Genomic DNA, 26731 nt, shown 5'->3' with positions numbered 1-26731 from the left:
CAATACTCTACTCGTCCGCCTCACAGAAGTAGCCGGAGTCCAAGACATAGATATCCAATGGTTCGCGTCCTTCCTAGGAAATCGGTCACAGACAGTGAAACTAGGAAAATTCCTCTCCGAAACTCGGGCAGTCACCTGCGGAGTCCCTCAAGGCTCTCCTTTTGTCACCCGTTCTCTTCAACATTTACATTCGCCCACTCCTTCAAATCATCAGATTCTTAGATCTCTGCTTCCACTCTTACGCTGACGACACGCAACTTTATTTCCGGATCAATGGAAAAAAAGATCACCAACAACAACTTGAAAACTGCCTCAAATCAATAGAGGACTGGATGACCACTAACTCCCTCCAGCTGAACGAATCAAAGACAGAGCTTCTTGTCTTACACCCAAATCATAAGCCCGCAACCAAAACCTCCTAGTCTCCACCAACCATCTTTGGGCAGACTATCTCCCCAAAGACCAAAGCGAAGAGCCTCGGGGTTATTTTAGATGCACAAATGTCAATGGATGCGCAAATAGGATCTGAAGTCAGTGGATCTCACCATCTGCTGCGCATGCTTCGCAGACTCATCCCTTTTATCCAAAAGAATGACAAAGCGGTGGTAGTTGGAACAATCATTAATTCACGACTGGACTTCGCAAATTCGCTTTACATAGGATTACCACAATATCAACTTGCACGATTACAACTGATCCAAAACACGACAGCAAGGCTGATAACCGGAAAAAAAACTGGGAATCCATCTCTCCTTCGCTGAGGAGCTTACATTGGCTAACCGTAAAAAATTGGATCACGTTCAAGACCCTTTGCCTCACCCACAAATGCGTGCATAGAGAAGCTCCGCAATACCTAATGGAGAAAATAAATCATTACACACCAAACCGCACACAACAAAAACCTCCTCCTCGTGCCCAAAGCCCGGTATAAATCCAAGGGCCTCGGCTATGGAATGCTCTACCAATCAACATCCGCCTGGAAGAAAATCACCTGGCTTTTAGGAAAAAACTCAAGACCTTCCTCTTTTAGCAGATGATTAAAGCTCGCCACAGCGCCTAGAGGCGATTCAGTTCGCATTGTGCGCTATACAAGTATTTCATTCATTCATTCATGGAGATTGTATGGAGAGTAAAAGTTTGTCGCCATTCCATGAGCGGGTGTAATTTTGAAGCATGACATGATGGGTATCAATTTACTCGGTGTAACCTCATATTTCACAATATAAAAAGTTGGGATAACGTTGCTGTTGTCTTATTTAAAAAAAAAAAAAAAAAAGTGTGCTTGTAAGACCGCTGCACAAATAGGGTGTTGGAGCCCCCAAACATTATATTTATATATCATTTTTTTTTTTCTCTCTAAGTAATTTTCTAGCAAAAAAAAATTGATTTTAACTTGTAAACAGGTTTAAAAAAAAATAGGCCCGGTCCTTAAGTGGTTAAACAGTAACAAAACACAATTCTTCTCTCTCTGGCTGCTGTACCAGAGAATTATTGTTTTTGTTTAAGTATCAGTTTTACAGTGTAATCCTTTAGTGGAAAATACCACTTCATTGTGTTTGCACTTCTTCTTTTTTTTTTTTTTTTTTTTTTTTTTTTAAATAGCTTCTCAATTTTCTTTCCTTCAAGGGAAATATGCCAACCAATGATGCTCAGATTAAACAGCACTTATCTAGTGGGAGAGGCCGCTTTAATAGTGATATTGTGGCACAGTACCAAAGCCAGTATTTGGAGAGCTTGAGTGAGCAGAAGATGAAGACCAAGAAGTCTGGGTCCGCTCCTTGTGAGCTTGGTAAGTATATTTTATTTTTATTAATTTGTTTGATAGGTAATTTTAAGGCTTCATTTATATATATATATATATATATATATATATATATATATATATATATATATATATATATATATATATATATATATATATATATATATTGTAGATATAGCCCATTTCCAATGTATTTTCTTTCTTGTTCAACCTAGTAGAGTCAAAACCTGACCCAGTAGACAAGCCGGTGGGGTATGTTAGAAGGCCAGTGTGTTTGAGAAGACTTGGTAGACTTGTCTCAGCTCCCATAAACTGTTCTTTAATCCATCCTTAACTTTGCTTGCAATTAGGAAATCATTACAAAGAAAAGCATGTAGTACACCACCAAACAATATTACTTGTGTGTTTGTCATGCTAATGATCTTGCTTCAGTATTTCGAGTCACTCAACAGAAAAATAAATATTTCTGATTACACTCTTTTCTTAACTGGCATGCTTGTCCCGAATCAATAACATACCTGATCTGTTTTTACAGGGTCTTCTGTAAATTTCTCAGTACAGGTTCCCTTTAATTACCTAGATGCTGCAACCGTTGCATACTTTTGGCTTCCAGCATAATGCTGACCTGGTAGCAGTGCCAATAGATAACAATTAATGGCAAATTCAGTGAATGAAATGTCCAACCTGACATGATTAGCTTGAACAAACATTTGTCTTTTGTGGTATGTCAAAATTGTTTTTCTCTTTCCCATCAAACCTTAAAGTGTAAATTCACGTTTACAACTCCAAATAGAAAAAGATCAAATTATCATACTTATTATTAAATTATCATACTTAAATACTATTATATCGTATCCTTGAATATTTCTAAATGACATATTACTACCTTTTTATTGACTTTCTTATCAAAGAACATTTGTGTTTAGCAAAGCAAAACTTTGCGCACTAAAGTCGTTTTGAAGTGGTTAAAAACAGTTTTTTTTTTTTTTTTTTTTTTTTCTTAATGTATGGTAGAAGCTTTCCAATATCTACACCCACCCCAACACATACCGTCCTCTCTTACTCCAGCAATGTGCCCGGCTGCAGAAGTTCTGCGCTCTCGTAGTCTCACGGAAGCCTCTGAGAGCAGTGGGAGCCAAATCCTGTGAAGAGAGGTTGGGGAGCATGGCCATATTGTGCGGTGTGTGTCTATGAATGCTCACAGCCCAGCTCGGGAGTGCGCTCATATAGGTACCCTCTCAGCACTAGGTTTACTGAGGGGGCACTTGGAAGGAGGAGTAGAATGTGTTGGCGAGGGACTCTAGAAGAGGAGGAAAGGGGCCACTCTGTGCAATACCATTACACAGTGCGAAGTGAATAGTAATTGAAAATATATTGTTGGTAGAAAACATGGGTAAAAGCATGGCAGACTCTCACAAGAGTGAGAGAAAGCGAGCTGTGCATGATGTCATAAGCCTAGGCCAGTGATGGCGAACCTTGGCACCCCAGATGTTTTGGAACTACATTTCCCATGATACTAATGCACTCTGCAGTGTAGTTGAGCATCATGGGAAATGTAGTTCCAAAACATCGGGGGTGCCAAGGTTCACCATCACTAGCCTAGGCTTTTTACCAGACAAGAAACAGGAAGTGGGCTGTATAAGGTATTTACTGGCAGAAAAGTTAAAACGGCAAGGGCAGAAGATTTAAAAGAAGTAAGGATGAAAAAAATGACTGAAGTTCTGCTTTAACATTAAGGCCGGGTTCACACTGCTGCGGGGGGAGATCCGGATGTGATTCGCACCGCACTGCAGTGCTAATCACATCCGATCTCCGTAGCGATGCGAGTTCAGCCATACAGATAGTATGGCTGAATTCGCATCGCTCCCACAGCAAACTCGCACGGGACCCTTTTTTTGGTCCGCAACAGAATCAGATCGCATGGGTGTTCACACCATGCGATCCGATTCCTGTGCGAGTCGGCAGATCGCACTGCGATATGCGGACGGATCTGGGGGTGTCATTAACATATCATTGACACTCCCAGCCGTTATAATATAATTTTTATTTTTTTTGTAGCAGATGATCGCATGTTTCTAGGAAATATGCCAACTCAAACATGGTATATATTTGCTAAGTCCTACAAGAGCTGTTGAAATTCAATAAGGATTTGTAAGCAGTTTGAGATCACTATTCAATTCATTTAATGAATGTATACTGAATTCCTTTCCTACATAAAAAATGAATACCTTCAAAGTCCTTACTTGAAGATCCACTGCATTCCTATTGCTCCTTGCCTGTCCTGTCCCTACTTTAATAATATGATCTTTTCAGTGGTACTACTGTATTCTGGAAGTTAGTGTAGAGCAGTGGTCCCCAACCTTTTTGGCCCCAGGGACCGGCTGCGTGGAAGAAAATTGTGCCAAGGCCCGGCGAGGGACTGGGGGTGATGTACGCACACACGTGGGGGGGGGGGGGGTTAGCGAATTTTGCCGGCAATTTATCGGGCAATAGCTGGTGTTCGGCTGTTGGTACTTCAGTCATCCCGGCACCATGGTTGGTATGGTGTCAGAATGATTGAAGCGCATTATTTCTTGTATTACATTGTAATATAAATGAAATAGTTCAACTCACTAAAATGCAGAATCAGTGGGAGCCCTGAGTGTGTCACTTTGCAAGTCGCCTGCCACCAGTTGAGGAATGCCACTTGCCATGCTGCCTGCCACCAGTTGAGGAATGCCACTTGCCACGCTGCCTGCCACCAGTTGAGGAATGCCATTTGCCACATCACCTGCCTGTGCGACCAGATGAGGATTGTCACTGCATTGGTGACACTGGTTCAGTGGTCTTTGTTATATGAGGGCAGGAGAGCAGAGATGCGGGGCGAGCAGTGAGAGATGTCATCTCTCTGCTCCCCGCCGCACCTCCGATATTCTGTATGCTGTGAGGGCGGAAGACCGGTGATGCTAGGCGCGCAGGGAGAGATGATGTCGTCTCTCTGCTCCCCGCCGCACCGCCGTCATTCTGCACGTTGTGAGGGCGGGAGAGCAGGGATGCTAGGCGGGCGGAGAGAGATGTCATCTCTGCTCGCCAGCCCGCTGCTCTTATTCACCCGCCCGCTTTCTTCTCAATCCATCGGTGTCTTAGAGTCTGCCGCGGCCCAGCTGCAAAGACGCTACGGCCCGGTAGTGGGCCGCGGCCCGGGGGTTGATGACCCCTGGTGTAGAGCACTCCATGTAGGAGCCGCTATTGAACTAGGATCCCCAACCTGTATTTTTATTAAGGGGATAAAACTTGGATAGAGAATAGGGGCATTAGGGGATGCCCACTTTAGAGAACTCTTCAGGGACAACTTTACTATATACAGTCTATATACACTCCTCTGCTTCCTCTAGCACTCTTGCTTGCAGAACCTCTCAGTCAGATCTAGAAGCAACAGCTTGTTATAGACCGAGACCCCAGGCCTTAAATGTGTCACAAAGTTGGTGTCCAGTTTACATTCCTGTGGGTACTAATCTCAGCACCTCCTCTTCAGGCACTGCCAGCCCACCTGGCTGCAGCTGCCCCTTTAACTAGCCCTCTTGGCTACTCTCTTCAGTCCTCCCAGACTATACACTCAACAGCCCACCCCGGCTGTCTTCTCCTGGAACGTGCTGACTCTCTCCCACTGTCCTCACACCTGCTCCCGTGAATCCAGGACACGATTCCCTCATGTTGTAAAAGAGTATCCCCCCCAGCAGCCGAGCTCCAGGCCCAGGGTCAAACCCCCCCCCCCCCAAAAAAAATAAATAAATAAACAGCCTTTGGAATAAATATCAACAGTTTTAAATCGTTGTTACAAATCTATATTTGAAATCAAATCTTTTTTATTTTTTGTCAATGACCGTTACCTCGTCTGCTCGCCTCTTCATCTTAGGGGGTCCCGTGGAAAGTAGCCCAAATGAAGATATATATCAGTCCTTTTTGAAGATTTATTTAGGGGTAATGCCAAAAAAAGACACAGTCCTTCAATAGAGGGTTAGAGGATAAGGGGAGTTCAGGCACCTAGTAATTGTGGGTTAGAGGTATCCGTCAGATCCAGAGGACAAACGGCTCCACAGACTGGATCCAGCAGTCACCCGATAGGCCCCTCTCACTTGACCTAGCAGCCGATGATATGCCAAACAAAGTCTCTGCCACATACTTGTTAATTAAACTTGGTGGTTCTTGAAAGTAGATGCGTAACAAAGTCTCTGCTACAGACTTGTTAACCGAACTTAGAGATTCTTGAGAGTTTTTAGGAAGAACTACCGTACAGTACCAGATTATTTCAGCCAACCTGGCGATACTGTAAGGATATTGATCCAGGATGCGTCCTCAAACTGAGTTTCCAGGCTCCTCCAGAGACACCAGCCTTGCGCTTGGTCCTCCACTGGAAAAGTTCTCCCCTGGATCCTTCAGCTTTTCTTGGCTTCTCCCCGCAGGCGAGACAGCACAGGACCACCCCTAGATCAGTAGGCCCCAAGATATTCCTGGGCCTACACTCTCATTTGCAAAGCCTCGGGCCAGCCAGCCCCTAGCTCAAGACCATGCGACACAGACCCCAGGCCAGCAGGGCCCTGGAGTTTTTGGATCACGGACCCCGGAAAATGAACCCAGAAAAATGGTGTCGGTACCTTTTTTAAATACCCTCTCCCAGAATGTACAGCAAAGAAACTACACCCACTGAACCATTTCCGAGCAAGAGGCGATATTCAATGCATCCAGCCTGCTGCTGTTCCACACCCACGAACGGTGACAGCAACACCTACAGACAGGTGGGAATCAATGCAACCCAACTGGACTGGTACAGAAACCAGAAATTTTAGAGAAATTATTCTGAGCCAAACTACAGCTTCAGATAATAAAAATTGCAAAAAAACATCGGGAACAGGGTGCTACAGAGGTTTTATACAAATAAGACACTTTTTTTTTTTTTTTTTTATATCTTCCACTTTACTCTTACCCCATCCTTCCCACCTACATCCTTCAAACAGATCTGCCATGACTCCCCCAGGGACAAAGGCCTTATTTCAGTCCTCTACAAAACAGCGCTGGCCTTAGGCTTTTATGGTGAACCTCCCATATAAAAATAAACAGGAGACTGACTGATATGAACGGTTTGCCCCAGAAGGTTGGGACACAATGCTGGATAACTTACGCAAAGCTACAAAATCCTTGGCAGTTAGAGAAACTGCCTACAAGGTATGGTATTATATTCCTTCCAGACTCAGGCCATATTTTCTGGAGCATCTGGACTATTTTTTGGGGGCTGCCAGCTTTCAGGCACCTTTTCATAGTTGCCAACATTGTAAAAAAAAAAATTCGGAAACACTTTTTTGGCAGTAGGCAGAGTTGTATTATAATTAGGGGGCGGGGGCATGCGGTTATAGGTGTGGCATATAAAAAGGTGAAAAATGTGGCGCGCGAAGTGCGCCGCGGCAGAATATGGGCGTGGTTTACGTAAAATATAGGGGGCGTGGCTTACATGGGGGCGTGGCTCGAAGGGGTGTGGTTAGAGTCTGAGATGAATGCGGGGGGAGAGGGAAAGGAGGGACAGCAGCCCACCGATCCTACACCACAATAGCAATATGTGTTTGCCAGAGTTTGACAATCAGCAGATAAAGATACTCCAAATACCTGGTGTTAGCGCTTCAATCTTCCCGGCGCCATGATTGTTATGGTGTCAGGATGATTGAAGCGCATTATTTCTTTTATTACAATATGAAATGAAATCATTCAACTCACCATAATGCAGAATCAGTGGGAGCCATAAGCACGTCACTAGCCACGCTGCCTGCCACCAGATGCCATCAGGTGTCCCAAGCGGAGTCTGTCCTTACATCAGGTGTCCCATCAGAGGTACCTTCCTCACATCTGTGTCCATCAGCGGAGCCCCTCCTTAAATCTGATGCCCCTCTGACATCCAGACTGCCCCCCCCCCACATCTCCAGACTGGCCCCGGCATCCTCGCTGCATGGACTCCCCCGACAGGACATTACATCTCCTGGCCTCCAAGTGGCAGCCGTCGTTGCCGCACTGACACACTGGCAGCGGGGGTGGGCAGTGCCACAGGTTCTCTATTGAAGACCAGCTTCTGGTCTTCTTAAAAATGGCGGCCGGGGGAGACATTGTCTCCGCCGACCGCGGACCTCTAGCGGCCGGCGGCAAAAAACGTGAAATTCAAATTCCCGGGACAAACCGAATTTCCCGGGACAAAATTAATTTGGGACAAATGTACTAATCCCGGGAATGTCCCGGAAAATTCGGGACAGTTGGCAACTATGCCTTTTTTTAAGCACATATTTTGGGATTGTGGGCTCTCTCCAAGAAAGGAATAAAGTGACTGCTATTGCTTCTGCAATATCTGGTACTGCCCTACAGCTCACGGTTTCAATGTGTCTGTTTGGAGCATCAATCCCAGGTATCTTCCGCAAGGAGGAATGTCTTATACACACTATCTGCATTGGAAGACCCCCCGCAGTACCCCTATCCTCCATTCTGAACAGAATAGCTACGGTTATGATAATGGAGAGGATTTTGTATACCTTGCAGGATAAAATGCACCTGTTCGAGCGTAGATGGGATGCGTAGAAAGCTCACAGGCACAGATTAAATGCCAATCCAAGTTATCAGACCTTGCATGAGCAATACTCTCAGGTATACCTCCCCCTACTTCTTTTATGTATTTGTTATTTTAGATAATGGATCAGTATTTTCTAATGACTTTCCTGTATGCTTTGGAATTGTTGTTCTTTCTTTTGGTTATCATAGATGTTCTCTTGACATCAACTTTATGATGTATACTGTCACGTGATTGTATAATTCATATCCTCAATATAAATTGTTTTGTAAACAAAAAAGAATACTAGGGAGATGAAGCCTCCTCTAATCTACATGTAATATCTCACCCCCCAATGTGTTTAGCTGAGGAGTGAGCTGCCATTTACCACTATTTACGCCCACATGCGTGACTCTATAGTCACATGGGTTGCTCAGATGTGATAGGGAGGAAATGCTCAGCACAGAAACTCACTGAAAACTGAGCATGTGCAGTTACCACTTCAGCTGAAAAATCCCTAGCTGAATTGGGGACATGAACAGAAGGGGGAGATAGAGAGCAGCATGATTAAGCAGTTTTTAAAAAAAAAACATTTATTTTCTGTAAAAAGGGAAAAAAAAAAATTGTTGGGTGTTTTCTATTTTTTTTATGATGTAGTTTTAGTGACAAATGCGTGTATTGTAAAACTTTTTTGGTTTAGATAACCACAAAAAGTACCCCCCTACCCCTCCTTTTTTTTTTTTTTTTTATTTCTGCATCGCACTGAAAAATGTCTCTTCACTTCCTGTCTTGGAGACACAATAGGAAGTAAAAGGAAATTTCTTGAAAGTGAGATGAACCTCTCCTCCTAGACAGTTGCTACCACACCAGGTGTCTCTATTGGAAGAATAACGTTCACCTCCACATTTTTGGATTTCCCATTACTTTTACTAATCAGCAGGACAAATGGAGAATAATCTGCCTAGCAAAAACAGTAAGGGCCAGTTCACACCACATGCAGTCCAGTGCCTTTTTGTTCTGCATCAAAAATGCATGGAATGTAGGTTATATAGTTCACACCATTGCAGTCAATTCCAAGGCTTTTTGAGTTCCAGAAAAAAAAGTAGAACATGCTGCATTTTTCCTGCACTGGAACGCAGTAAAACTCACCAAAAACGCACTGGACCCTAGTATAGAGAGAAAAAAAAATGGGAAAAGAAACGGGGAAAAAAAAGCACCTGGATTGCGTCCGGAAACTTGACAAAAACACACCGGAATGCATTAAAAAAACGCATCCAGAATGGATCTGAAGTGCATTTTTGTGGTGTGAACCGGCCCGTGGGTGGTAAGCATTCCCTACTCTATCCAAAACTATCTTAAATAAAAAGTCTTGACTATACATACTCTTTAAACCAATCTCTTGCTTTTCCACTAGACTAGAAAATATGAGTCAGTGAATATAACCTTATGATCGAACTAAATCTAAACCAAAATAAAATATTTATAAATGATTCATACATTTAAACATGAAAAGGCCTTTGGTTGTACAAGACTTGTATGTTCGATTCCTGGAAAAATGCATGCGTTTCCATCTCCAGGCATGCAGGTCTTTTCACTTCCATATTCTATCACACTATAATTTTTCTACTTTGAAAAGTACAATTCACATAAGTATCAGTAAGTTGTGCAATGCATTATTTTTCACATGAAGTAGTCCTAGAACACTAAAAGCCTTTATTCCTTGTGAATTGTTATTGTATGGTCTCCTCAAATGGCTTGGTTTTATAATCTTCTCAGTAGACACTCCACTCAAAATCGGTTATGGCAGCATTTTAGGGAGCTGTAATCTTTGTGATTTTGAATTTTACGCTTAAAATATTGCAAAAATAAAATGTATACAGTAAATCAAGCCGATCTCTGAAATAAAAACATCTGTGAATTGAAATAGATTTTGATTAAAGCAAGGAAATGAAAATGCCATGTGTTAGGCTGGCCATACACAAAGCGAATTTCTTTCCTGAAACCACAGTCTGTTGCGGGAATCCCTCCTGCCGGGCCATTGTCTTCTCTCGGCAAGAGAATGCAGCAGACTGGTTGTACCCAAGTTGATCGATCAATTTGGTACATTCTGCCTGCCCATTAGGCAGGCCATAGATGATTTTGATTTTCTTTCCTGAAATCCCAACAGTCAGCGGAGCTATTGTGCTCTCCCAGTGAGGGGTGTAGGGAGCTGTCCCTGCCAGAAAAACACAGTGATTATTGCTAGCGGCTATAGTTGCTGGAAATAACCACATGAAACAATCTGACGTGCTGGTTGGTCCGACTTGGGTATAATCAGCCTGCCCATAGATGATTTGAATCTCGGCCAATCCCTGCTGATCTCACCGAGTTTCGAACCGCCTATGACCTGCTTTGGGCTTTACTGAATTAATCCTGCTGTAAAACAAAATGCAATTCTGGGGAACAACTGAAATCGACCAATGGGCTAGTAATGCTATCCGGCATTCACTGCAGCTATGTTTAATCCACTGCATTTACAAGCACATCCTGTGTTCTAATTGGAAAAGAGACAGTACTTCCTAGACCTAAAGCTTGTGCTATAAAGAAATCCTTTCTGCATCACCAACCATATTCAAACTCCTAACACTGTGAATATGATTGGTGGCTGACAAACTGCTTAGTACTGTATTGCATAAGTATGTGAGAGGCAGCAAGGATCCTGCAGTGTGTGTTCCAGCACTCCAAGCAGACGTGTTTCTGGTTACCAAGAAAAATGGAGAAGGATGGGCTATGCAGCAATAACCAAATAAACTGAAGCTCTAAGCAGGTAAGCTGTTTTCTTGTTTTATTTGCATTGTTTGAATTTTGCATTGTACCTTCTCAGAAAGAAACAGTCTTACACAGGGTTTATGCAAGAATCTTAAGAAGGCCATAAAGCAGGGGTGCCCAATCGCTGGCCTGTGGCGCCCTCTGATGTGGTCCTCCACCTCCTGCTCTGGGATGACAGGTCACCAAGCCCAGATCACAGGTTTCCAACCCAACATTCCTAAGCATCATTGTCAAGAATGGAGCCAGCACTAGAGGAAACAGAGCTGATGCTTCCTGTATAGAGCCGGCTCCTGTCAGACGGAGTGATACCAAATGTACTCTGCCTGTGACAGGGGCGATACAGGAAGCATCATTTATGCGCTCTACTGCAGCTGCATGCTTCCTCTAGCGCCAGCTCCCATCACACTGATGCTCGGGGATGGTGGGTCGGGAACCCGCAAGCAGGACCCACCAGCAGGACCCACTAGCAGAAACAGCCAGCAGTACCCACCAGGACAGTAACAGCTAGCGATATCTGCAGGAATCCTGAGGAAGAAGTGAAGATTGAGGTCAGTTGAGGTACAGGTAAACCGCAGTGCATCATTGTGAAAGCAGCCTTGGGCCCCTTTCACAGATTGGTCCGATTGGGTCCGCCTGTCTGTTTTTCAGGTGGACCCAATTGGTCACTTCAGTCACCTCCTATAGAGCAGCAGATGTAAATGGACTTCAGTCCGTCTATACCCGCCTATCTCCAATCCGAGCCACTAAAAAAAACCCCAGAAGGGAATCTGTCCCCTTTGGTCTAGGCGGATCAGATTGGAGGGCCCATAGAGTAGAGAGGGCTGTGTCCATGTTTGCTCTACGTATGCAGAGTGTACACGGACCTGTCATCTGCCCACTACGCTCATTGTGGCCCACGACTGGTTACCAAGTGGCCCTCTCTCCTCAAAAGGTTGGGCTGCTCTGAAGGTCCAGCATACCGTGCCAGGCCTTCAGAGCACCGTGCCGGAACCGAGGGCTCCTATGCACATGCAAGGGAATGATGTAATTGGGGCTCCGGCAGATTATGCAATTGTCTTACAGGGGAAAGATATAATTTTTATTTATTTTTTTACTGCAGCAGTTTACAACTGCTTTAATGGGCAGCACAGTGACTAAGTGGTTAGCACTTTTGTCTAGCAGCACTAGGGTCGTTGGTTTTAAATCCCAACCATTGCACCACCTGCCCCGAGTTTGCATGTTCTCCCTGTGCCTGTGTGGGTTTCCTCCGGGAACTCTAGTTTCCTCCCACACTCCAAAGACCTGCTGGTAGGTTGACTGGCTCCTGTCTAAATTGGCCCTAGTATGTGTATGTATGAATGTCAGGACCCTTCGATTGAAAGCTCCTTGAGGAAAAGGACTGATGTGAATGTACTATGTATATGTGTAAAGCACTGTGTAAACTGACTGTGCTTTTTATAAATACAATAATGGGCACGGTCACTGGCTTCCACGTGGATCTCTTATGCATTATGCTTTGGATACAACTTTACATAGAAGAGCGCATACTATTTGTGCAAGGGCCCAGCGTCGCTATGGGGGTGCGGTCTGAACCCGGGTGATACCTTCCAGAGGGGTGACACTGGGGCCACCTCTACACACTGTACTACTTGTGTTACTTGCAGAGCTGGAGCAGTGCGAGTGCGCCCAGCGCGCTCCTGCATCTAGCCGGCACAAGTCTTTTAGTCACCGCCTTGTCAGACGGAGTGATCTCTGCCCGATAGGAGCTTCCTAGTCCCAGTGTCATTTGGTCCCCTGTAACACCTAAAAATCCTGGCTGAACCTGCCTGGCTATACCCTGCATTCTGTAAGCTGACCATGATAATTAAGGCTGCTGCGCACCATGCCTGACACCGTGGTCAGAGTACGTGCCTCCGTCATCTGCAGTCCTGCGCTCCTGTGCCTTTTTTTTTTTTTTTTTTGTGTTTTTCATTTTTTTTTTTTTTTTTTTTTTTTTAACCTTTTTTATGAATTCTATGTATGGAGGTAAAAAAAACCTTCCATGTATCGCCCCCCTAATACTTACCTGAACCCAATCTCGATCCAGTGCTCTGCATGGGAGCAGTAGCTCTCCCAGTCCTCTCCTCATTGGTTGAGACACAACAGCTGGAGCTTCATTCCCCCCCCCATAAAGAAGATATCCACGATGTTTCCCCCAAGTATTTTTTCCTAAAGCTGTTTAAACTGAAAAAATACAGTGTTAACTGTGACTTACAAAGGTTACTCTTCACATGCAGCTATCTGTCATTGTGTAAGAGCATGTTCTGGCTATGTACTGAATACTTAATGCACTAAAACGCTTGCCTGATATCTTGGTTGTCATTTTCTGGAGCATGCCCAAGGGTGTGTGGAGCCTTAGGGGGGGGGGGGGGGGGTCAAGTGTGTAATTGTCACCCCTGTCTTTACAGTCAGTTATATATTGAATGAAAGCAGAAGAAATGTTATGTCAGACTTTATATCGCGTGTCAAACACAAGATCGGCAGGCCGAATCTGATCCTTTAGGCCATTTCTGGTGGCCCTCACACCTCTCCTGCAGTTGCAGCACGCCCTTGTCTCCACCCCCACCTTCTCTCAGCAGTCAGCAGCAGAGAGGAGGACAGAACTCCACCTCCAGATCCTGCGCTTCTCCGTGTAGCCGCAGAGTGGCTCGTCTTTGCCCTCCCTTAACTCATCTCAGCAATGAATAGCAAAGAGGAGGACAGAACTCCTCTTACAGATCCTGCACCTATCTGTACAGCTGCCGAACCACCTCGTCTCCACCACACCAGTCTCAGCATTTGGCGGACTCCAGCAGCTGACTCTAACCCACCTCCTGACCCTGCACTTTCTGCCTCCCAGCTCTGTAGTTGTTAACCTTGTAATAGGAATAAAAGTCACCTCCTTTTTTTTTTATTTTTATTATTTTTTAAGGACAGAGTAAAAGTAAAAAATAAAAAGTAAAATTAAATAAGAAAAAAAATAATTGTTTTTTGAAGCGCCCTGTCCCACCGAGCTTGTGCACAGAAGCGAATACATGCGTAAGTTGTGCCTGCATATGAAAACAATGTTCAAACCATACGTGTGAGGTATCGCTGCGATCGTTGGAGTGAAGGCAATAATTCTAGCACCTCCTCCTGTAACTCCAAACTGGTAACCTCTAGATGTTTTTAAATGTCACCGAAAGGAGATTTTTAATAGTCATTTTGTTGCTTTGTCACGCTTCAAAATTTCACCCGCTCGTGACATGTTGGGTATCAATTTACTGGGCATAACATTTATCTTTCACAGTATAAAAAAAAAATTGGGCTAACTTAACTGTTGTCTTATTTTTTTTTTTTTCCCCCAAAAATTGTGCTTGTAAGACCACTGCGCAAATAAAGTGTGACATAAGTATTGCAACAACCGCCATTTTATTCTATAGGGTGTATGGAAAAAAAATGTAATGTTTGGGGGTTCTAAGTAATTTTCTAGGAAAATGATTTTCTCTTGTAAACAGAAAGTCTGAAAAATAGGCTCAGTCCTTAACTAGTTTAAGGCCGGGTTCACACCGCTGCGATGCGGGAACGCCGCGAATCTGCAGCGTTTTCCCGCATCGCATTACTCCCGCCGGCAGTTCACACTGCCCTATGCGGACGGCTGGGAGTGTCAATGATATGTTAATGACACCCCCAGATCCGTCCGCATATCGCAGTGCGATCTGCCGACTCGCACAGGAATCGGATCGCATGGTGTGAACCCCCATGCGATCCGATTCTGTTGCGGACCAAAAAAAGGGTCCCGTGCGAGTTTGCTGCGGGAGCGATGCGAATTCAGCCATACTATCTGTATGGCTGAACTCGCATCGCTACGGAGATCGGATGTGATTTGCGGTGCGAATCACATCCGGATCTCCCCCCGCAGCAGTGTGAACCCAGCCTAAATGTATAAATGAGAGATCTGGAGTCTTGTTGAGCCCAGATCTCTCAATAAAGAGGACCTGTTATGCTTATTTCTCTTACAAGGGATGTTTACATTCCTTGTAATGGGAATAAAAGTGATCAAAAAAATAAAGGGACAGTGTAAAAATAAAGTTAAATAAATAAACTGAAAGTGCCCCCATCGCTCCGTGCTCGCATGCAGACGCGAATACATTCGTAAGTCGCACCGGCATATGTAAACAGTGTTCAAACCACACATGTGAGGTATTGCTGTGATTGGCGTGAGAATAATAATTCTAGCGCTAGACCTCCTCTGTAACTCTAAACGGGTAACCTGTAAAAATATTTAAAGTGTCGCCTATGGAGATTTTTCAGTACCATAGTTTGACGACATTCCATGAGCGAGCGCAATTTTAAAGCATGACATGTTGGGTATCTATTTACACATTTTAATTAAAAAGGTGTCATTTTTTTTCCAAAAAAAAGTATCAGAAATACCGCTGTGCAAATAGTGTGGCATAAACCTGGGACATTTTATTCTCCTAGGGCAGTGATGGCGAACTTTGGCACCCCAGATGTTTTGGAACTATATTTCCCATGATGCACTGGCACTCTGCAGTGTACATGAGCATCATGGGAAATGTAGTTCCAAAACATCTGGGGTGCTAAGGTTCGCCATCACTGCTCTAGGGTCTCTGCTAAAAAAATAAAAATAAAAAATGTTTGGGGGTTTTGAGTAATTTTCTAGTAAAAAAAAAATAAAAAATACAAATTTAAACTTTATACAAAAGTTCTTAATTACTTAAACAAAAAGTTCCAGAAAAGGCCTGGTCAGAGAGCGGATCATTCCGATGTGTCCCGCCATGAAATAGAGTGTGTTTTATATGTTCAGATGTAGAAACCCTTACTATTGACACAACTTTTCAAACTTTAAATAGAAGTGTACAGTGTGTGGATAAGAGATGTATAGAGAGAAGATGAAATGTATAAGAAGATCTGATGAGGGAGGATCTAGTGATCAGCCAGCACAGAGCAAGACTTTGACCTTCCCGTTGGATGACGGCGCTGCGTGTAGTACCAGCCTTCGCCGGCAGAGAGGTCTCTAGCCCAGAGTCGGGTCTGTCGTCCATTCATTCTTCCGGAGCACGTCACCGGAGGCGGGGTAATGCATGCCATGGAAACCGCGAGGTGACCCGCTGTATGCCCGAGGGAGCTGACAGGGTAAGTGTCCGGTCACCGTACTGGCTGACTTGCACCGGAGTTGGGATTTCCGGGCTGGTGTAACCTGAGGGTGTGAGCGGTGTCCTGTACGGGGCTCATGTCAGCACTACTACATATGGAGGAGACTCGTACACTCCCCGGTGTTCTGTCACCAGGAGTGATCCCTGGACATGTCCTCCTGGGTGTTCCATTGGCTATAGACACAATGGGGTTCATTTACTAAAGCTGGAGAAATCTGGTGCAGCTCTGCATAGAAGCCAATCAGCTTTCATGTTGTATTGCCAAAGCTTAATTGAACAAGCTGAAGTTAGAAGCTGATTGGCTACCATGTACAGCTACACCAGATTCTGTATGCTCAGTTTTAGTAAAGCTGCCCCAAGGGTCTTGTATTGAATGACAGCGATGTGATCACTGTCTGTCTGTCATGGAGATCCAGTGGCTTCATTGTCACCAGTAGGGATGAGCTCTGGCGTGTTCGTATACCCCACGTGCAGAGCCCGCCAGGAAGTCGGAGCAGCGCTGCGCTAATCACAGGCAATGAGACATTGCCTGATATCTGCAGCCAATGGCTCACAGCCTGTGATTAGCGCAGCGCTGCTCCGACTTCCTGGCGGGCTCTGCACGTGGACCATGCGAATGCACCTGTCACCAGTGTGTTTAGGAGAGCGGAGATCGCCTCCTGACTCCATACCCGTGCTATGTCTGGGGCTTGCAGGTACATCAGTCTGTCAACCAATCAGAAGCAGGGTGCTTCTCATTGTGAGTGATTCCAGGGTGCGTGCAGTGAAGACCTCGGAAGCACTATAGGGCCACATCTAATATTGTGGAATGCAGACATTCTAGAGGAGATGATGGGACCCGGTACACGTATTACAGGTGCTGCAGGAGACTGTCAGAGACCTACGGGCGTAACATGAAACCGCTAGAGATCACTGTCATTACACACCTCTCACTAACATTACAACTCCAACTACTGGGCTATGTAAAGGGCCACACAGGAAGTTCCGAGGGGCAACAGGTTGGGCACAAGGGCTTACATCAGTAATGGCGAACCTTGGCACCCCAGATGTTTTGGAACTACATGCTCAGCTACACTGCAGAGCACATGAGCATCATGGGAAATGTTGACCCAAAAGCTGACAGGTGTTTTTACCTTAAAGCGGAGTTCCACCCAAAGATGTAACTTGCGCTTTAAGCACTCCACGCCCCCTTACATGCCGCATTTGGCATTTTTTTGGGGGAGTGGGGGCTTTGTTAGGCGGGGGACTTCCTGTCCTTCCGCCCGGAGACCGCCAAGATGACTCCTCCTTTCGCCTTAGGTGGCCCCTCCCTCTAGGTGATCTCCTGGGATTACAGTACAGGTCCCAGGAGATCGCTTAACTACTCAGGGAGCGCGGTGCGACTCGCGCATGCGCGCCCAGCTGTGAAGCCGAAAGCTGTCACGGCCTGGTGCGCACAGTGGCAATGGAGGTGCCGGCGGATGGGGAGGGGGGAGAGGAACGACACCCCGTTCAGCCGCATCACTGGATCGTGGAACAGGTAAGTGTCTGTTTATTAAAAGTCAGCAACTACGCTTTTTGTAGTTGCTGACTTTTAATAAGCCTGGAACTCCACTTTATTGTATAGGATGCATTAAGGTGAAAAAACACGAACCTTTACAACCCCTTTAAGTTGTACTTGCAGGTAAGACTATAATAAGGCTTACCTGTAGGTAGAGTAAATATCTTCTAAACTTGTTCACCTGTTGAATGAATGAGTGACTTGTATAGAACTACCTATGCAAACTGAATCGCCTCAGGGCGCTTTTGCTGCCGCTGTCCATCTGTGGTATAGCGAGGTCCTTTGTCCCAATGCGCTTACAAACACATACACATATTTGGCCAATTTTTGGACAGGATCTAATTAACCTATCAGCATGTCTTTGCCTGACAATGTATCAGACCAGCTGCTTAGCCTGGGACCCAGAAACAAATGGAGATCAGTGGAGTATCTGTGTCTACTTCAGTGATTTTCAGTTTCAGCCAGGTATGGTATATACATACCAAGCTGGAGCATGTAACTATGCTTACTGATGCCTGGGATTATTCCTTTAAGGAGAAGTTTGGGATGCATAAAAAACAAACAAGCATAATCACTTTTATGCTGCATGATTCTGCAGCTGTCCCCCACTGGCTCTCAGCCCAAGAACTGAGCAACTCTATGACCGCTGATCTGCTCAGGGCAGCGACTGTCAGTCATCGTTCTCTATTCTTCTCCTCCAACACTCATTGGAGCACTGAGCTGGGGAAGGGTGGGTTAGGCTGCCTCCAGCTCTTAGCCACTCACTGAGAGTAAGGACCAGCTGTCAGTCAGGCAGCATGGTGGATCCAGACAATATTGTCAGGATCCTTCCAGAGCCTGCAGTGGGTCTGCTCCATCAGCTGATTGCAGACTATTGCTGTCCACTAGGGATGAGCTCCGGCGTGTTCGCACACTCCACGTGCAGAGCTCGCCAGGAAGTTAGCGCAGTGCTGCGCCGACTTCCTGGCGGGCTCTGTACGTGGAGCATGTGAACACGCCTGAGCTCATCCCTACTGTCCACAAACTCTGGGTCACAGGAGCACAAAAGTAAGTGCACTCCTGTGACCCACAAGAGATGTATAGTGAGGGAAAAAAGTTTGATCCCCTGCTGATTTTGTACCTTTGCCCACTGACAAAGAAATGATCAATCTATAATTTTAATGGTAGGTTTGTTTTTAACAGCGAGAGACAGAATAAGAAGGAAAAAATCCAGAAAAACATTATTGATTTGCATTTTAATGAGTGAAATAAGTATTTGACCCCTTCACAAAACATGACTTACTACTTGGTGGCAAAACTCTTGTTGGCAATTTTAGAGGTCAGACGTTTCTTGTAGTTGGCCACCAGAAACATCTGACACCCCTCTCAGGAGAGGTTTTGTCCCACTCCTCTTTGCAGATCCTCTCCAAGAGGTTTAGAGGCTGATATTTCAAAACTTTAACCTTCATCTCCCTACACGTTTTCTCTATGGAATTAAGGTCTGGAGACTGGCTATGCCACTCCATCACCTTTTTTAATGTGCTTCTTCTTGAGCTACGCCTTTTGTTTCCTGTGTGTTTTGGTTCACTGTCATGCTGGAATACCCACCCACAATGTATTTTCAATGAATCCATTCCCTGGCTGAGGGAAGGAGGTTCTCATCCAAGATTTGACAGTAAATGGCCCCATTCATCTTCCCTTTGATGCAGAGAAGTTGTCCTGTCCCCTTAACAGAAAAACACCCCCGAAGCATAATGTTTCCACCTCCATGTTTCACGGTGGGGATGGTGTTCTTGAGGTCATAGGCAGCATTCCTTCTCCAAACACGGCAAGTTGAATTGATGCCAAAGAGCTTGATTTTGGTCTCATCTGACCACAACACTTTCACCCAGTTCTCTGAATCATTCAGATGTTCATTAGCAAACATCAGACTGGCCTCTGTACATGTGCTTTCTTGAGCAGAGGGATCTTGCAGGCGCTGCGGGATTTCAGTCCTTAATGGCGACTATGGTCCCACCTGCCTTGAGGTCTTTGACGAGATTCTCCCATGTAGTTATGGGCTGATTCCTTACCATTCTCACGATCGTTAAGAGGTGAGATCTTTCATGGAGCCCCAGACTGAGGGAGATTGACATTTATTTTGTTTCTTCCATTTGCTAAATAATCGCACCAACTGTTGTCACCCTCTCACCAAGCTGCTTGGTGATGGTCTTCTAGCCCAGTGATGGTGAACCTTGGCACCTCAGATGTTTTGGAACTACATTTCCTATGATGCTCATGCACTCTCTACAGTGTAGTGGAGCATCATGGGGAAATGTAGTTTCAAAACCCCTGGAGTGCCAAGGTTCGCCATCACTGTTCTAGTCCATTGCAGCCTTGTGTAGGTCTACAATCTTGTCCCTGACATTCTTGGACAGCTCTTTGGTCTTGGCCATGGTGGAGAGATTGGAATCTATTTGCTTCTGTGGACAGGTGTCTTTTATACAGGTAACAAGCTGAGATTAGGAGCACTCCCTAGAGTGCTCCTAATCTCAGCTTTACTACCTGTATAGAAGACTTCTGGGAGCCAGAAATCTTGCAGATCGATAGGGGATCAAATATTTATTTCACTCCAATAAAATGCAAATAGATTTATAACTTTTTTGAAATGCGTTTTTCTGGATATTTTTGTTGTTCTGTCTCTCACTGTTAAAAATAAACCTTTCATTAAAATTATAGCCTGATCATTTCTTTGTCAGTGGGCAAACCCCCCCATAGCTCCACTTTTTTTTGTTTTCATGAAATTTCCCCCAGTAATGAATGTACTACTATGGTGATACAACAGACTAACCCAGTGCTGCCAAGTGTCTTCTCATTCTAGTACTGGTAGTTGTCTCCACACTGTGTGTTTCACAACGTGTTTTTGTCAGAGCAGTCATGTGACTGACACTTCTTCGGTGTATTATGCCCTTAGAGATCGCATTACCCAACTGCCAAGTGTGCGCTCCTGCTGCACTCACTGCGCTCTGTGTTAGGTAATGTTCTGCTTTTCATTATGTCTGTGCTGGTTTGATTTCTCATCTCTGGACAAATGTATTCTGCAGTCAGACGTGTTCTGAGTATGTGACCAATTGCCTAAAGTGTACCTTAAGATACATTTATTTTTTGTAGTTTTGGATAGAGTAGAGAAGGAGTTTTATTGCTGTCTACATCTCCATTGGGGACAAATGTTCTGATGACCCTGGTGACAACCAGGGGGTCCTTCACTTTGAAGGGATTTCTTATCACTCACTATTTATAGGAAGTGAAGGGAAATCTCCCCAGTGGGACTCTTCATTATTCAAAATGCTCTACTTTTAAAGTGGAACTTCTGCTTGAAGTACTCCTCGCCCCCTGAAATGCCACAATTGTCATGTCGTTTGGGGGGGGGGGGGGAACTAGGTACCTGGTTTGGAATGGGACTTCCTGTTCTGACTTCTGGCCGCCTAGGCAGCCCCTCCCCTTCCGGCAATGTTCTCGGACAGGTCGCAGGTCCCAGAACGTTGCCTAGCCATTGACGGAGTGCAGTGCGCACCTGGCTGTGAAGCAGCAAACTGTCACAGCCGGGCACCCACACTCACAATGTTGGCATCTTGAAGAGGGGGAGAGAATGGAGGCTTCGGGCGGCTGCATCGCTGGACCGTGGGATAGGTGAGTGTCTGTTTATTAAAAGGCAGCAGCTATACCTTTTGCAGCTGCTGACTTTTAATAAACTCAAAAAACATACCAACATAACATGTACCGCCATCTAATGTGCAGATGAATTTTGTTGTATGGCAAAATAGACATGGCATTTGTCTTTTGCAATAATGGGCATGCCTGCTTGCAGTTTGTTAGATGTTCATTTTAGTTCTGCTTTAACCTTGTGCAGAGTAGACAGAGCCCCACTGCAAAAGATTGTCCTGTTCTCCTGGAGTTCAGCTATAAAAATCATCTGCTGTTGCAGTCTGAATTATTATTTTTTTTTTTTTTAATATTCCAAATGTAATAAAGAAATAATATTATAACCCCCCCCCCCCCCCCAAATCAGAACTTTATGACCACTGAAACGTTAAGTGAATAACCTTTATTATCTTCTTACAATGGTATCTGGAAGTGGGTTGGATATATTAGGCTGCAAGTAAACATGTTGTCCCTGAAAAAGATGTATAGAACGCATAAAAAATGGGCAGGGCAGTTTGTTGTGTATGGGCCAGTGTAGCCACAGACTGGTCAGAGTTGGCCATGCTGACCCATGTTCACAGCCAAAAGTGCCTACAGTGGGCCTGTGCGCTTCAGAACCAGGCCACAGAGCAATGGAAAAGGGTGGCCTGCTCTGATGAATCCTATTTTACATCATGTGGATGGCTGGGTGTGTGTGCGCATTGCTTACCGGGGGGAAAAGATGGAACCAGGATGCAGTATGGGAAGAAGGCAAGCCGGCAGAGGCAGCGTGATACTTTGGACAATGTTCTGCTGGGAAACCTTGGGTCCTGCCATTCATGTAGATGTTACTTTGACATGTATCATGTACCTAAACATTGTTGCTGACCAAGTACACCCCTTCATGGAAATATTTCCTTATGGCAGTGTCCTCTTTGAGCAGAAAAATGTGCCCTGCCACACTGCAAAAATGTGCTAGAATTTTTGGAGGAACACAAGTTTGAGGGGTTGACTTGGCCTCCAAGTCTCAGTCCATTGGAGCATCTGCAGAAAGTGCTGGAAAAACAAGTTCAATCCATGTAGGCCCCAACCTCACAACTTACAGGACCTAAAGGATCTGCTACTGACAGCTTTGTGCCAGATACCATAGCATATCTCCACAGGTCTAGTGGTGTCCATGCTGCTACGGGTCGGGGCTGTTTTGGCAGCAACAGAGGGACTTACCCAATTGGGTAGGTGGTCATACATTTATGGCTGATGGGCATGTATGTGTGAATATAGATATATATAATCTTTATCTATATCTCTATATATCTATATATTTATATATATATATATATATATATATATATATATATATATATATATATATATATGACAATTGACATGCCTGGCATAGCCCATAAGTGAAGTAAAGATTATGGCTGTAACGTCAGTTATGTTTTATACTTTTTGTCTATATGTACAGCATGGTGGATCCCCAGGTTGGTACAGTGTTTCCAGATCATTGTACAAAGCCCTCTAGTAGCACCTGAAAATATTTCTGCTGCCATCTATAACTTGTACAGCTGCTTTGACTTTCTGGAAAGAGCAAGTATGGGGGTCACATGAATTGTATTGTATATGGAGGTTTGGGGAATTTACAAGTGTTTTTTGCATGGGGGAAAAAAAATGAAACCAAAAAAATCATATTCATATTTTATTGTGTGGTTTAATTCATATATACAAATGTTACCTTCCAATGCTACCCCTGTGATGATAATACAGTGGAAATACCAAATCCAGAATAGGCAGCAAGTAAGTGTGACATCAATTAGAAGCTGAAGTTTAGCTTAAGAAAAACAATTCCCTATAGTTTGTCGAACCACCTATTTATAACGAAGGATGTCCCATGTTGTGCAGGCAGATCCTTTAGAAAGCCTCACTGCAGGGATGCCCCGTTCTCTTCCTGTCTCTGAATTCCAGTGATTAGCAGCTTTAGATCTTCAAGCAGTACAGTTGGTCTGACAGGGATGTTCCCTCTCCTTCCACCCAGTGTTAATTTTGTCGACTAAAACATTTTAGTAGACTAATTAAATACTATTTTCAGTACAATAAAAGTAAAACAATTGAGATGACTAAAATACAGCTAAAACTAAAATGCAATTTTAGTCAAAAGATTAAAACTAAATTGAAGTTTGACTTCAGAATTAACAATGATCTGTAGTGCATGTTCATGCCTCCATACCATAAATCACTTATTCAGTTTTTCACTCCAGCAGTATATAACAAGTTTGGAAATTGTAGAGAAATGTTTAACTAATGCATTACAATTTAAAGCGGAGGTCCACCCTAAAATGGACCTTCCGCTCATCGGAATCCCCCCCCCCCCCCCCCCCCTCCGGCGCCACAATTGGCACCTTTCAGGGGGGAGGGGGGTGCACCCACTTCCAGGATAGCTCTCTGCGGAAAGGGGCGTAGATTACGCCCCTTTCCGCAAGTGCCCGCCCCCTTCCGCAAGTGCCCCACTGCCTGCTGGGAAACACACAGATCCCAGAGGCAGCGGGGACCGTCCTTATTGCGCAGCGCGGCTCGCGCATGCGCAGTAGGGAACCGGGAAATGAAGCCGAAAGGCTCCATTTCCTGATTCCCATACCCAAGATGGCGGCGGCAGCACCCGAGTGACGATCTAGAGATCGGCTTCGGGTGCCGACATCGCGGGCGCGCTGGACAGGTAAGTGTCACTATTTTAAAAGTCGGCAGCTGCAGTATTTGTAGCTGCTGGCTTTAAAAAAAAAAAAAAAAAAACGCGGAGTCCCAGCGGACTCCCGTTTTAATTACACCCATTCGATTTTAGATGGCTAAAATGAGTTTTAGTCGACTAAAATGTAGTGGAGATGCCATTTTAGTCAAGACTAATGCCGCGTACACGCGATCGGACTATCCAGCGGACTAAAATATACAGGAGATTAAGGCTGCTTTCACACTGCAGCGGGAGCGGCGTCGGCGGTAAAGTGCCGCTATTTTTAGCGGTGCTTTACTGTCGTTTTAGCGGCGGTGTGCGGGCGCTAGCGGGGTGGTTTTAACCCCCGCTAGCGGCCGAAAAGGGGTTAAACCCGCCCGCAAAGCGCCGCTGCAGCGGCGCTTTGCCGGCGCTTTCCCGGCGGTATTGCCGCGGTGTCCCATTGATTTCAATGGGTAGGAGCGGTTTAGGAGCGGTGAATACACCGCTCCTTCACCGCTGCAAAGATGCGGCTAGCAGGACTTTTTTCACCGTCCTGCCAGCGCATCGCTCCAGTGTAAAAGCCCTCCGGCTTTCACACTGGAGTTAAAGGGGCCGTTTTTTTTCAGGCGTTACACAAGCGCTATTTTTAGCGCTGTAACGCCTGAATACCGCCCCAGTGTGAAAGCAGCCTTAGTCAACTAAATACGACTAAAACAATTGCAGAAGACTAAAATGGGACTAAAACTAAAATGTTTAAGTCCTATTTTAGTCTTCTGCAATTGTTTGTCGTATTTAGTCGACTAAATCTCCTGTATATTTTATTCCGCCGGATAGTCCGATCGTGTGTACGCGGCATTAGTCTTTTGACTAAAATGGCATTTTAGTTTTAGTCCCAAGACTAAAACTAAATTGAAATTTTGCTGCCAAAACGAACACTGCTTCCACCTTTCTTTCATTGATTATGCTGCTTGTATCACAATCTCTATGAATGGGGGAGCATCTGATCACGCTCAGGATTCTCTCCCCCATTCACAGATCATGTTGCAAGCAGTGTAATCAATGAAGGGACTTTTCTCAGAGGATGTGGAAGGAGGGGAGCGTGTTCCTGTCAGGCCATACTACCTGAAGCTGTTAACCATTGCAGCACTGGAAGTTCAGAGCCAGAAAGAGGACAGACAACCCTGTACAGAAGATCCAGGTGCCTGCACAACAAGAGACACCCTTCATTACAGGCAGGTGGATGTGAGGGAATTATTTGCTGAAGTACAATTAACATGTCACACTTTGTTTCCATCAGACGTGAGTTTTAGACTGGATATATTTTCTGTTTAGCTGCTGTTTGCACAGTAAAAGGTGTAATTAAAAGGTGAAGTCTGCTAGTGTATTTTGCATTGATGCATGTCTATGTAATTTTTCTGACGTTGGGACTTTTGAAAGCATTGATGGGAAAGATCAATGCTTACATTTTGGTGTGTTTTTAACATCTCCCTTTTTATTTTTAAATTAAAATAACAAACCTGTTATACTCACCTGCTCTGTGCAGTGATATTGCACAGAGCAGCCCCAATTTTCCTTTTTTTCAGGTCCCCTCCCCAGCACTCCTGGCTCCTTCTTTTTTCCGTGTGTCCCCATAGCAAGCTCCTTGTTATGGGGGCACACAGTGCTGTGTCTATGGAGCTGCGCACCATAGACTTACACAGTGGAACTTAGCCCCGCCCCCTGCTTCCTCCTCCCTGCATTTGATTGACTGCAGCAGGAGCCAATGGCTGCTGCTGCTGCTCGAGTGTTGTAGGAAGAGAGCAGAGAATAGATGCAGCTGTGCACAGAGTGGGATATCTTCCCCTTCACACAGGGAAGAAGGGGCAGAGAGATAGAAAACCTTAATGCAGGGAATGAAATCAAGTAAAAAATGTCTTTTGGCCTTCGTATCACTATAAGCATTGGAAGCATTCTGTTATATCTGTTTTGAAGTGCAAAAAGATTCTGTTGAAAATGCCAGTAATTCAGGGCTGTCCTGTGTCTTCCTGCTTTATTTCAAATTTCCCTCCTAGTACTTATCCTGGACTGCAGAATAATTAGCCTTTATGTAGTGGAGATCTGAGAGTGGGTGTGGTTCAGTAGTTTAGCAAAGACGCTGGGAAGGCTAACACCACTCAGTCCACAAAAATTCTGTTAATCAGCTCACAGGACTTGGGATCAGTGCTTTTCTGGCAGCTCACTGAGTATTTCTCTGTGCTTGAAGGGTCTTTAAAAGGATAAAACCTGAGGCCATGTGCATTTATTGCAAAGTCATTATTTTGCCCTGAAAGGTTAAAACAAATTGCAGTTCCCCCTTCTGTCCCAAGGGATGCCAGCCTTGGATTTCAAGAAAAATGTGCCCACTCAAAGTGCCAGCTGACTAGTAAGTGATCTAAGGCTCCACAACGCTGATGTCCTAGGCACCCTTGGCACCCCAGATGTTTTAGAACTACATTTCCCATGATGCTCATGCACTCTGCAGTATAGGTGAGCATCATGGGAAATGTAGTTCGAAAACATCTGGGGTACCAAGGTTCACCATCAC

General features: G+C 44.8%; 1 protein-coding gene across 4 annotated transcripts in view; it reads left to right on the top strand.

The window, feature by feature from the left end:
- The first annotated feature begins 1632 nt into the window (after positions 1-1632).
- The window catches only part of SLC11A2 (solute carrier family 11 member 2), a 132456-nt gene continuing 107357 nt past the window's right edge, over positions 1633-26731 (top strand). For 2 of the 4 annotated variants that reach the window (XM_077483666.1, XM_077483665.1), the window contains exon 1: positions 1633-1789. In XM_077483666.1, the coding sequence (XP_077339792.1) occupies positions 1633-1789 (157 nt within the window). Of the gene's footprint in view, positions 1790-16132; positions 16266-20746; positions 20819-26731 lie in introns of those variants that run through there. The other 2 variants (XM_077483667.1, XM_077483668.1) reach the window with 2 other exon arrangements.

The sequence above is a fragment of the Lithobates pipiens genome, unplaced genomic scaffold, assembly GCF_037356315.1.
Source record: "Lithobates pipiens isolate NorthernLeopardFrog02 unplaced genomic scaffold, aLitPip1_a1.2 Scaffold_16, whole genome shotgun sequence".
NCBI lineage: Eukaryota > Metazoa > Chordata > Amphibia > Anura > Ranidae > Lithobates > Lithobates pipiens.
Note: the sequence above shows the minus strand (reverse complement) of the source record. Positions and strands in the feature narration are given on the sequence as shown.